A 13,668-nucleotide genomic window follows, 5' to 3' on the forward strand; every position below is an offset into this window, starting at 1 on the left:
TTTGTAAACCTTAACAGCATGGAACTAATGCAAACCCTCAGGCTGCTATTAATCATTCTTCCATTCCAAACAATTTAAAAATTAATGACTTGGGTTTGTTATTTTCTTTCAGATACTGGATATCTGATGAAAGGCGTTCAGCTGGCTGATTAACCATCACTTTGCTGGTGTACCTGCAAGCATCCCACTAAGCATGGGAAAGAGGAGGTACAGCAGCTACCTCAAAAGATATTTACATGTACCTGTCAGCAGGCAGTAAATGTTCCAGCTACACACCTGGAATGTGTCCTCCCACCCTCCAGCAGCAGCACTGTAGTTAACGCCTCGAAATTTGAGGATTTACAGACCCTCCAAAAGGCTAAAACATCATTCTTTTATTGCTTCCTTATCGACTCTCTGATCCCTGAGATCCTGCTCGATTTTGCTTTTTAAGGTATTTTGAGCCAGCAGCCTGATGGGCTAACTGGATGCATTGTACAAACACGTGTCCCATCAAATGTAAATGTCCTCCTGTCTACTGAATGTCGCCTTGTTCCCAGCTGCCGAGCGAAGGGCGCCCAGAGCTCCTCACCTACCCTCCTCCCAATTGTCCCGCGCCCCTTTCTCATGCCCCTCTTATTCATTTGCTCTGGGACATAGACAGTCCTCGTCTTTTCAATCCGCCTTGATATATTAGTTCTTCTTGGAATGGACTAAACCTTTTGATTTCTGTCTCAGGCTTCTCCTCCTAATGAAAAGAGTATCTACTAAAGAGAGAAGGAAAGTTGGGAGTATCCTCCTGTGGGTTCCTATGGCTCCTTGCGTGCACAAGAACACCGCTGCCTTTATTCACACAGCCCATCCTCACAGGTCGACTACATTAACCTCTCCACATTAGAGGAATTGCTAAATATCCACTGAAACAAAAAAATCAGAGCTGGCAGAGTGGGAGGCTGATCTTCTCTCGCAGCCCAGCACAGCACATCTGAGTCCTGCCGCCTGCCTTTTCTCTGCCACCGCTCGTACACCTGGGTGACCCGTCTCACAGATGGGGCTGGTGTGCCCTCCTCTCAAAAGAGGGGTCTGGAGCCCAAGGCTGATGGGGAGCGGCTGAGGGAACTGAGGGTGTTCAGCCTGGAGAAGAGGAGGCTGAGGGGAGACCTTATCGCCCTCTACAACTGCCTGACAGGAGGGGGGTGTCGGGGGGGATGTCTTGGTCTCTGTTCCCAGGTAACAGGCGATAGGATGAGGAGAAATGGCCTCAAGTTGTGCCAGGGCAGGCTTAGGTTGGACATTAGGAAAATTTTTTTCACGGAAAGGGCTGTCTAGCATTGGAATGGGCTGCCAAGGGAAATGGTAGAGTCCCCACCACTGGAGGTACTTAAAAGCTGGGCAGACGAGGTGCTTAGGGTCATGGTTTAGTGGTGGGATGGCAGGGTTAGGGTAACAGTTGGACTTGGTGATCTTAAAGGTCTTTTCCAACCTACACGATTCTATGATCCTGTAAGATTTGCCCCTCTGGAGAGCGGGTCTTTCTCAGAGCTACGTTTGGGTCACTTAACCTCCCAGCACCCAGCCATAAGAAATGGGTGTGCCAATATAGCAAGAGATCACAGACTCAAGGTGTTACTGGTCGCCACCTACACTGTTCCTTCAGGAAGACTTGTCACCTCAATGTCATAAAGTGGGACCTTGCCCTGCTGTCATTCAGGATCGCTTTCACCATATTGATAGCTCAAATGAGTACAGGGAAGCTTCCCTGAACCACCTCAATGAGGGATCTGCCCCTGTGGAGGGAACATCTCTTCTGCCTCGGAGCTCTCAGACAAGGAAGATGCATTTCTGGCCTGAAGAACTGCCCTTCCTTTATGCCCCTAAAGAAAACAGAATACGGCTCCTTCCCCCCAACCCCTGACACCCTCCTGATTGAACTCTCTGATTAAACCGTTTGGCCCATCCAGATTTCAAACACTGAGCTCCAAACCCGGTCTGTGCTACTGCAGCGTGGGGCTATACCAGCAGGGGCAGGGGGGGACGAACTCCCTGCAGTGTCAAGGCAGGGGCAGCCCCTTGGCCATCCAGCACGGACACCTCTCCCATGAGAAGCCGGCTCTCAGGTGCCCGCCCAGCGTCGCCCTGACACGGGACAGGGCTGCCCAAACCTTCATGCCTTGTTGAGTTGGGTTTTTTTTAGTTAAAAGGGAAACTTTCAACCGAGTGTCATTGTCACAAGGTACTCAGGGAGTGTGGCTCATAGAAAGCATCAGCTGCTAGAAAGCCAGTTAGCAAAGGTCTTTCCTTTGTAAAATGTTGTTTTGTGCAAAATAAGATACACAGCCTTCCCTTGCCTTCATTCAAACATCTCAGAGCCAGACCATTGAATACCAGTACCAAAACCCCTACAAATTTACATAAAAACAAGACCTTAATGGGACAAATTAGCTTTTGGATCATTAGCAATGCAAATGGCATTGAAAAGCATTAAAAACAAAACTGGGTTATGAACTTTGCTTTTTTCACACTTTATTAGTGGAAAATAAGGTGTGTTTCTAGCAAGTACTTCAAAGGGAGAGTGCCTTGCCCATAAACGTCTGAGTGTCTGTTTAGTAAAGTGGAATGTGAATACCTGTGAAACCCAAGTAAAAACATGGGGCTATGGAAAATATACAACATATATATGAAGATCAACTCTAAACTTTTTACATTCCCAAAAAGTTCAGATGTTACTATTTTGAGATATACCTACAGTTTTATACTATCTCCTCCGTGGTTTAAGATGGCTTCAAAAATATGCTTAGACAGGCTAGAAAAACTAAACAGAAATCCACTGGAAGAGAGAAGAATAATTTCTTTCTTTTACTGACTTTCACAACATCTGTTAATGGCAAATAACACACTATTATGCCATAGTTTTGCCTAAGACCCCAACATGGAAGACATTAGTCTTTCTTTCATATCACTGAGAAAGCATTAACTTCAGCAAAAAAAAGTGTCCGCTGTATTCACCAAATTTAACAGTCCAGAGTTCAACACTGCTCTTACAGAAATTGAAGAAACTCTCATTAATTCCAAGGGGTGAAGGGCTGGCTGCGAAATCCTAAATATGTTTTACTAATAGAATTCATTTTGTTAATAAGCTGGCATGTGAACCCGTTTTTTCCGGCTGCTGAAAGCAGCTTGTGGTTTGCTTTTATTCTTTCGAACACAATTAGCAAAGCACTCCAGCAGCTGAATAGACCTATTCATTTGAACAAATTATTCCCTGGCAGTTTTGTTGTGGGTTTTTTTTTTTCTTTTTTTTTTAAAAAATCTCCCCAAAACTCTCTCCCATCCTGGTATAGTCAGAAGAGACACAAAAGCCTGCCTGTCATTAATCTTGCCTGCCTGTGCCTGAAAAAAGACAAGTGGGACGTACACTGCTGAATATGCTACATTTTCAGCGTCTCTCTCGGTGACAAGACTGAATTGCTCGCTTCTCCCAACCCTTATCTTAGCTGGTGTACAGTCCTAATTAAAAGGCTGACGTAAGGAATACACATGGGGAAGGGTCTGGCACGGATGTTATGGATGAGATGATAAACTTTATGAGTGCAGCTACCTCCCACGTAGCTTTTGTAGTTAACTGTTGGAGCTCAAGCAGTTGCTCTTATGTGGACCATTTCTCATTTCAGAGGGCTGAAAACATTAAATAAAACAGACTTGCCCTTTCTAATAGGTAGTAGCATCTCACTGATCTAATTAATCTACATAGCTCGTTCTTTCACTGAGATAACTTTACAGGCAAATTGGGCTCCAGTTCCCTTCTCCTGCTGCTCGTTTTCGGTATGCAAAGGGCTGCAGATAGGATGAAACCCACGCATCCACCTCGCAAACAATGCTGTCATGTAGTTAACACAGCAGAAATATTTGTTTAATTAGTTACACTTTCAGCTTTTAAATGAGAAGAAAAAACAAGCCATGGGTGGCCTGTAACCTCAGAAGAGCAAATATCCTGGGCTGTAAAAATCATCCCAGCTCAGAATACTGGGTTGGACATTAAAAAAGCATTTATTGAACCCTAGGCCTGAGTCAGGAACAGAAGGTGCATTAAGAGTTTCCAAACTGCAGCCTACCACCAATTCATTAAGTGTTCAGTATTATTTAATAAAAATGGCTTATGCATATACTTTAACTGAAACGCTATTTATTCATAAACATTTTTAACTAGAGTATCTGTTGGGAGTTATTCACACACCAATTCAGAGACAGTTTCCAATTCTTCCTTCAAGTAAATGCATGCAATTCCCCTAGCCTCACCTACGCTACAGATTTGCAAGCAGAGTTTGCCCTATATTATGCAATTAAACCAAGGATCTCAACTGGCTTATAGAAACTAGGACACATTGCTTGTAATGTCTTGGTAAGGCATTAATGTTACAGAAGTGAGAAAACTGCTATAATTTGGGTAGTAGCACTAAAGTGATTCTACTGCTCTTGGGCCCGAAACCCAAATTTGAATACATTTTTGAAAAAAATAATTTCTTTTGCCTACTTTATGAGAGAAATCAGTCTCCAGGTAGGCACGAAATAAAAGGGTCAGGCTTTCTACAGAACTACAGGATGTTTCTTGAAAAAAAAATCATGACGCTATTGAACGCTGACAGGAGGGCTGAGCAGATCTGATGCTTCAGCCCACAGTTCTTGGGGTTACATTAACACGACGGTAACTGCTTTCATACTCTGAAAGTGGTGACCAAGCAAAGTAGTAGTATTTGCTAACGGGCTGTGCTGACCCTCCAGCAGCTGTTGCAATGGGATGTTGCAAGGGGACATTGCCGGCAGGGTACATCATCATTTTTAGCCCCATCCTGTGCAATTACTACCTACCCAAATACTTCTAAGATGCTTTCTCAGAACCTCTCTGCCACTTTTATCTTCAATGCTGCTTAGTTAAAAGGCGTTTAAGGAAGCTTCTTCCTTCACAAGAGAGATTTCTGGCGAAGTCAGAGAAATTGCCTTTCCTGCTCACTCACAAGGCACAGGCTCTTCTACCTCCCTCCTTGCCACAGTATAGCACCCATGCAGAAAAAAAGAGCAATTTCTGACCTGGGAAAGATGTACCCACAACGCATTTTTCTTTTTTCTGTGTGATTCCACAGCTGGAGGTGAAGATGGCCAACAACACCCCCTGACCTGTTACTCCTCCAAGGGCCGTAATGTGTTCTCCAGCCCGGCAACTGGACAGCTGCTGCTTTAGGACTTTGCCCTTTCTGTCTCCCTTATCTTTCCTTCTGTCATCTGCTTATTTTCTGTTTTTATAATATTCTTTTTTGGTAGATAATAATGCCTTTAGGAATAGGGCTGGCAAGAGGCCAGGACAAAATGGCAGCGCTAAGAACTTTTGTTTGTCTTAGGGTCACTGCGAGATAATTTAGACCATGGACCTGGGGCCCCATTTTCCCATGACACTGGAAAAATCCACACAGTGAAGCAGAAACACTGAATGTTTCAAATCCAAACCTCCCTGAGTTCATCCTCTTGGGACATGGCTTGCAGAAAAAGATGAGGATTACATTTCAACACCCGTGGACAGGACTTGAGATGGACTGTACCACCAACTATCTTTCCCCAGAGTTTTTGGTTTTAGGAGAAAAATCCAGCAGAGAAAATCCATCCCTGTTGCTTCCCACCCACGCAGCTGAAGGATCTCTCCCTCCCAAGGTTCCCTTGGAGGACACAGCCTTGCTTAGTGCGTGCCCAGGCCAACTTTGCCGCTTTCTTCCCATGCTGCCAAAAGAAGCATCGTTAATGAGGTGCCCACTACCCACATATCTCTCAGAGAGGAAGGAACTGGCCCGCGGCTTGGCTTTTTATTTTCCCCCATTAGTTTTTAAAATGGGTATTTTTCTTAAGCCTGAAGGTTGCCCAAAAAATGTTTCTCCTCCAAACATGGTAGCAGGACAACCAGTTGAGGGAATATGAAGCCTCTCTTTCCCACTGCCCCAAGTGGGGAAATGTAAAATTAATCACAAACGATGAAAAGCAAGCCAAATAGTTAAAATTCACACACTGCTAATGAAGTAGCACAGCTAATGTTTTTTGCTATGCCCAACCCAAGGCTACCCCTCTTAAAGAAGTTTTATTTTCCCACTGGCTTGGGAGGCTGTGAGAAAGCAGGTAGGGGAGGCTCTGCTGAGATCTGTATAAGCTAAGCATCCCCATAATACCAGGACACTCTGCATTTGAAACCAAACCTCCTCTCCCCATACCCAAGATCTGTGGCTCCTCCACAGGGACCCCCAGATCCCTACAGCCTCCACCACAAGCTTTCCATGAGCCAAGGATTGGCATTTCAGGTGACAGGAAGCTGTGGTAGATAGATCACAAGTCCTCCCTCTGCCCTGACGAGATGAGAGTGGGAAGGGTGCAGAAAGCCAGGTGGGAAAGGAAGAGCAGGACGAGGAGCAGGGGAGGCAGCAGCAGTGGGGGGGCCCATGCCATTGCCTGGCCCTAGCAAAGGCTGACATTTTTGGGACAGCGAGTGCTTGGAGCCAGATAAAAGCTCTGGATCACAGGTGGGAATGGGATATAGGCACCCCTCAGAGACAGGCAGAAGAAGGTCATGGATGAGGCGGCAGGGAGCCAGGCACCCGTGTGGCTGCCCTGTGACAGCCTGCAGCACTGCCAGCACGGACGTCTGATTGCACAAGCAACCATGGGGTGAGGAAAGAGAAAACAGGAATTTTGACAGCGGGTACGCAGACGGGCAAGGAATCTCTCCAACAAACACATTAGCCTGAAAAATTTCCACCCTGCTGGCACGGGGGGATTTGCTCTCTCATGGATCCAACTCTGCTTGGCCATAACAGGGCTTGCATCTATCCAGAGTCTATCAACACTGAACCTGCATAGCCTTTGCAGTGGGTGCCCATCCTAAAGAACAGCAAATCATCCCCTTAGCCGCCTCCAAACCGCCCACAGAGAGCATGCTGAGCTCTCAGCAGTTTAACACTTTTCTCATCCGGGGTAATGCTGTACTGACTGCACTAGAAAAGCCACAAAACTGGGGATGGCTGGATCTTTAATACTCAAAATCAAATATCTCACCAACCGTCTTGCTAAGTGACATCTGCAAAAGGGCACATAGAGGGAAAAGGGAGGAACAGCACAAGTTACAGTCCCATGCCTTATTCAAAACTCATTTAACAGGTTCTTCAGAGAGCAGCACCTTGAACTTGGCAGTTGGGGATTCTCTACTAACCCGAGGCAAAGAACAGCAACAAAAGACTGTTTCTGCCTGCCTAGACTTTGAAAGTTTCATGAGAAAAATACAAGCCACTGATATGATTCAACATTACATTTTAAATAAAATATTTAAATAAAATATATGCAAGCTCTGAGAAGCACAGGTTTTCTGAAGGGAGCTGAGGTTATGCAATAAACTGCAGGAAAGGTCATTTATTAACACAAGCTTCAAGTTCATCTGCTTGTGCTGTGAACTAAAGATGATGCCTCCACCTGGGGGACACACAGTGCTTAAAGCAAAGAGCTGAAGTAGGTGCCTAAGTGGGAGCTGGCAAATGAGGGGTTTAAGTTGCTTTCTTGAGTTTTGGGCACAAATTCCCCCAAACCTTCCTTTAGGGGTTAAAGCAGGTGCTCTGGATGCCCCAGTTCTTTTCCTTTCACCCAAGGTAACAGCTTCCAAGCAAATCAAGAAAACCTTGCTGCAGCACCTTAATTTCACAGAGTGCACTTCACAGCAACGTTTGAATCTGCTTGAAAAACAACATAGTATACTGCCTCAGTCTATGAAGCCAAAATTTCTTCTGTCTTTATGGGTTCATTATTCCTCTATTTGTAGGCACAAGTGATAATGAGAGAAGTTTTGTCTCATGCTCTTAACTGCAGAAGATCTACGTTTTTCTTGATAGTTACTTTTCCTATGGAATTGTTTGTATTACAGCTCTTGTTTCCTACAGCTGAAGACTGACCAAACTCTCTCCAAGCCTCTTTTCTTTCTAAGCATATTTGAAAAGTTTACTTCCCATCATGGGGAAGGCTGACTGTCTGGGAAGTACTTGTATCAGCATGCAGACATCCCTACAAGTATGTGCTATACATTCTTGCTTTCACACAACAGTTTTCTATGAAAATCCCTGCTTTCACACAACACTTTTCTATGAAAATCCCTGACGAACTATCTTTGCAGTATCTCAAAAGCAATTTTCAGAGGCATCTTCCTCCTACATTTTGAGAGACTGAAAAAATACATGCTTTCCCACATCCACCTCGGGGGGACAGTGGCAATCCCCCAGCTTGAAACAACTCATAAGGACTATAGTGATACTTTAGACAGTTTAAAATAAACAACAGCAACAACCTAAATACTGTTAGCTGGGGAATAAGGCCACTTTTCTCATTTGCATCAAGAAAAACTTCATCAGATGCAATACAGAGAGTGTAGCTTTCTAAGATCTGATTACACACACAAAAAAAAAAGTACTGGGAGAGAACAAAGACGAAGAATATAATTCTTTGCCTGTAGGAAAAAGACAAGTGATTGGTGGGAGAGAGAGAGAGAGACTTGGCAATCTGCTTTCCCCAGCCCTCCTGCTGACGAACGAGGGGACAAGCACAGGACAACTGGTCATGGATGGCGGTGCACAGACCTAGACCAAGTCTGTTCTTGCTGCTATTTGCATTATCCACAGAAAAAATAAAAAAGAAAAGAAAAAGAGATTATATAGGCAACAGTGGGCTTTTAACAACTGAACCAAGGTGATTCCATCCCGAGAAGGGCTCGCTGCTACTTTTGCTTTAATTCAGAGCGTGTTTTTGAAGATGTTAAGACCTGAAGCCTGTTGTCAAGTACTTACGTAGTCATCCTCGTGCAGACCTTGCTTCTGAACAGAACTTTTCACCTCCAGGGAAAACTTCTCAAACTCAGGCTTCACAGTCCTCAGCAGAGTGACAGTTTGGAGGTACGAGTATGCCTTCTTGGCTTCAAGGTCATGCTTGTCTCCTCTTCTCCAAGAGCCATTTCCTAAGGGGAAAACAAGCATGTTCCCAACTCCAAATTAGTACCATTACAGGACTGCCTTCCTTTTTCGACCCAGAAGTCCCCTCTCCTGCACTTTGGGGAAATGGCAGAGTGCAAGGGAGAACTGAACCTGCTCCAAGACGTGCAGGAAACTGGGCAGGGAGGAACGGCTGGTGGGAAGCAAACGTGCAAACAGAAAGACAACTTTACTCCCATGCTGTGCTTGCTTATTTTTAAAGGGTGGGATGAAGCCTAAGCATGAGAAGACATCTCGGAGCACAAAACATGTGCCAGATCTCAAACGCAGAGATATTTAAGTTAGAACAAGTGAGGGAGGATCTGACCACAAAGTTTTTGTTACACATCACCCCACCAGTGACACTCTTGGACAGTCAGAAAGGCACCAATAAAGTCAATAGAATGATCACCACCCCGAATGGGAGGCAGATGGTGCAGCTACTTCTCCCACAGCTCTCCACTGTGGTCAAGGAGAAAACCATGTGTGTGGTGGCTGCCAGACCAGCCCTGCTCTTAGTGGAAAAGAAACACTTAGAAATAAAATGGGATCCTGCGCCTATGTGGTATTTACATGTGTTTTGTGTCACGGCAGGGGAACGATTTAACTTGGACCACCAGTAAAGTAATCAGATTTTTAAAAAGCAGGATAGCTGACTGGTTGTTAATTAGTAGAGGAGTCCTCCTGCCTAACAGGGCCTGACCTTAGCATGTTCTGAGACCCTGATCCAAAGCTTCACGAGATCAATGGAAAGGTTCACATTGTCCTGGACCAGGTTTTGTGCTATTCTACGTAAATTATATGTAAAAGAGGCCTAGAGGGAACAGCGGTAGCCCTAAGCACTGTGCCTTTAGCCGCTTACAGATAATTAAAAGCTAGGCGGTAATTTATTTTTTCAACAACAGCAACAAACCCCGTCGTGGCTAAATGAGCCAAGATGAAGACTAACGCTAAGCTCCCAAGGGCAACCTGGAGGCACATGGGACCCTGAAATGAGAGAGGACGTGACTGCTCTGCTGGGGGCAAGGACCACGGTGCCATTCAGACCAAGCAAAGCAAAGGGCTTGGGAGTGGAGATGCTAATGGAGATGGAGTCCAGGCACCAGACCCATGGTGCTCCTTACATGGCACTACCAGCGCACCACAAGCCTGCAAGAGCAAATTCATGAACAGGCCACCCCAGCCCCCCCGAAGCAGGAGAATACAGAGCCTCCATTTTGTCCTCCCAGTATCCCAGTGCTGCTGCTGGGATTTTCTTTTTTTTCTTCTTTTTTTTTTTGACAATGAATATAATTGGAGAATTGCTCTCCTTCCTCAGAAAGCACAGGGGAAGGAAGGACCTGCACTTCTCCGGAGGACAAGTCTTTCCTCATGCTACTTTTGGCAGCTCCTGTCACTCCCAGAACAGGGGGCAGGAGGCACAGGACCATCTAAGCCCTTTTACCTCTCTTTTCCACCTTAGGAAAGCCTTATTTACCACAGGTCAGCACCAGCTAGGACTGCAGTTTTCATAAACATCAAGAACCTTGCTAATTCTTAATTTTTTAATTTTTTTTTTTTTTTATTCAAGCCATTCATACTCTGCTTCATATTCCAAGCAGAATGACACGATTTAAGGACTTTTTGCTTCAACAGAACTTTTTTTAGCCTAAAGATGGAAGAATTGCAGGGTTCTCTGGCAAAGACGGTTTAGGTACATCTGCCTTGATTTAGGGATTTGTTTCCCAATACAAAGTTTAACCGGTCAAAATTACTTATGCCAGGACCCTATTCATGGGACCTGACAGAAACAGCGGAGAGCAACTAACATCCCACTGCCTGATCTGGCCCTCAGAGGCAGCACTCTCCCCTCCAGTGCCCGCACCCTCTCCTCATTGCTGCTTTTGAAAAGAAAGAAATGCACACCTTGCAACCGCAAGCTAGCACGTTTTGCTCGCTTCCCCACCAAAGCGTACAAGCCCTACCAGAGTCTCAAAGCTGAAAAGCCTCTGCCCCAGCTGGGTACCTGCATTTCAGAGCTGAAGTATCCAAGAAGTGCAGCAGAGACTACAGCACGAAGGGCGCTGCTATAGCTTTACTTTTACACGTTGAGATGGCTAAAAAGAGTGAGATTACATTAAAAAAAACAAACTGGTATTGCCGGTAGAATGTGAGTAAGCTTCTGTCCTGGACACCATACATATTTATTTTTACAAATCCTGACACTGGGAGCAGGGAAGGTACACTTGCATAACAGCGTTCCTAGAATAATTTACGTATTTAAATTCCTTCATGGATTATTTTGTGGGAGGTCATCTTGCCACAGTACTTATGTGCAATTATTGCAGCCTTGGCATTTAATATGCCTGCTCTTCTGAAAAATTAAAAATATTCAGAACAGAGGGCAACAGCAAACTGCAATATAGCCATCTGAACTTAAAGGCAAAGTGCCAATTTGCCAATCACACCCACTCTTAGAATTTGTACCTTTTATAAGGTACAAAATCTAGAATCTCCAGGCACTGGGAACAAGGAATTTTGGGGGAATTTCTCTACATTTCTCTTTCATGTTTGCTTTCCACATGTGATGACCATCTGCATAAAAGTCAGCTCCTGATACACAGTCATGTTGCTCTTCATGGGAAACACACCACTAAGAAACAGAAAAATTGGCTTAAAAGAATTATTACTCAGAAATGTCACGAAATGCCACATTCTAACTACACTACATCAGAAGACAGACAGTTTTCATTAATCCCTTGGAAAAGCCACAGGAAGACTGGACTATCTGTGATGCCAACGAGGATGGTGCCGAGACTCCCCCACGACCATGGGGCAAACGGGTATTGCCCCCATCACCGTGCTGTGAGGAGGTCCCACGTCGGCATGGCACAGCACTGCCCTGTACACGGCAGTGTACACACGGCCATCCCCTGGGAGCTGCATCCCTTGGGGACGCCCACCCACATCAGCTGCAATGCCGGGGTCCCTCCTGGGGCAGGGTCCTGAGCCTGGGGACTGCAACACTGCCTCCCGCAGCCACCGCTCTGTCCTAGCAAATACCAGCACTGAAAGAAAAACCATTACAAAACACAGCCACCCACCTCCTGCAGCCACTGCCCCTTACATGAGCATCCCCTGCTCGAGGAGAACTTTGGTTACCATCTGTACGAGCCAGCTTCGGCACTTCCCAGGTTGTCACCCTGCGCTCATTTCAGCCAAGCGGAGGAAACCATCGGTTGTAGGGGATGATTCATCTGAGCCATTTCGGACACCTAAGGGTGAGGTGAACTGCTGCCCAAGGGTGCCTGCTTCTCTCCTGTGACTCCAAAGGGCGCCCAGCTCACATGCAGACTTGCACTCAGGGACAGATGAATTACTCATTTCTGCTCTGCAAAATGAAATGCAGCAGTAGCACAGGGGTAACGAGCCACTGCTGGCAGCCAGAGGGGTTATTTGATCGGTGCTTTCTGTTAAATTCAACCCTCTGAAGCTCCCACGGTCTACAAAAGGGCTGAAACTTCAGGGGCTTGTGATTGCTGACATGGGTAGACCTTCAGCTTTTTCACCCTGGTCCTAATTAAGGCTGCAAATGCCAAATGGTTTTCCGTATGCCACAAAGGATGAAGTCACTCCAAACTTAACAAAAAGAAAACCTTGATTCAAACCACTGGCTTTGATCTCGTTCTGCAACTTTATTGTTTAGTCATTTAAGTGATTTCCTTATTACCTGGCAGAACTTGGCATTTTTTTAGCTAACCTGGAAGATACATGTAGCGGTATTTGTACTCCTGTAAATACCTATATCTCCAGATTTAAACAGCTACATATGTCCATTATAGAGCTTTTCAACAAATAGCACTGTTTATTGTAAAAATAACCTCAGACGTGGTGGACGGATAACAAAAAGTTTATGCAAAAGAATTTAACTTACAATTAACTGATTTATGAAACAAAATGCATCATCCTTTTATGAATTCAATTGTCCCTGTTCATCAGCTTTTTGAGGATTGAAAGAAAAAAACCCAAGTTTTCCTTCTTTCTCAACTCCCACTTGGTTCTCAGTTTGAAATGAATTTGTTGTTCTAGTGGATTAGTTAAAGCAGCCTACAGGGGGAAATTATTTTCCCTGCACCTGCAAAAGAAGCCGCTCCTTTCAAAAGCCACATTGACACTTCAACAAAACCTAGCTCCCAGGCAGGAACTTGCCTCAGGTTCAGTCATCTGACATTGCCTAAAACTCAGCAAACACAGTGCTCCATTATTACCTTGAATTTAACTGAGAAAGCCGTAGCAGCTGAGAGCTGGTCTAGTCCCTGCTATGCACTGCCATACTATCAAACGTAACTGAACATAGGCGTATTTCAAAAAGCAAATGTATTTAATTTACATTTTAAACTCACATTTTAATTTCACAGATCTGATCCTTTTTACTTAGGGGTAGAATCAACCGCTTCTATCCACCCCACTCTAGCACATCTGAACTGTCCATGTCCCATCCAGCGCTTTCCGTTCAATGCAACACTGCTGAATATTTTTGCAGATGCCGTTTCTGTTCAAAAGCTGAACCAAATCAGAAGCGTGGATCCCGCAGCACAGAGGTGACATCTGGAGACCCAGGCCCTGCAGCCGCCATGCCTGCTAGTGTCTTTTCCCCGACCTGCAGAGGCCACAG

At 45.1% G+C, this 13,668-nt stretch overlaps 1 protein-coding gene across 1 annotated transcript in view; it reads right to left on the reverse strand.

Moving 5' to 3' along the window:
- The window catches only part of NPR3 (natriuretic peptide receptor 3), a 35,863-nt gene that overhangs the window by 21,539 nt on the left and 656 nt on the right, over positions 1 to 13,668 (reverse strand). Inside the window, exon 2 of the mRNA XM_009647296.2 lies at positions 8,835 to 9,001. Within this exon, the coding sequence (XP_009645591.1) occupies positions 8,835 to 9,001 (167 nt within the window). The remainder of the gene's footprint in view (positions 1 to 8,834; positions 9,002 to 13,668) is intronic.

This window comes from Egretta garzetta, unplaced genomic scaffold (genome assembly GCF_000687185.1).
Source record: "Egretta garzetta isolate BGI_Z169 unplaced genomic scaffold, ASM68718v1 scaffold59, whole genome shotgun sequence".
NCBI lineage: Eukaryota > Metazoa > Chordata > Aves > Pelecaniformes > Ardeidae > Egretta > Egretta garzetta.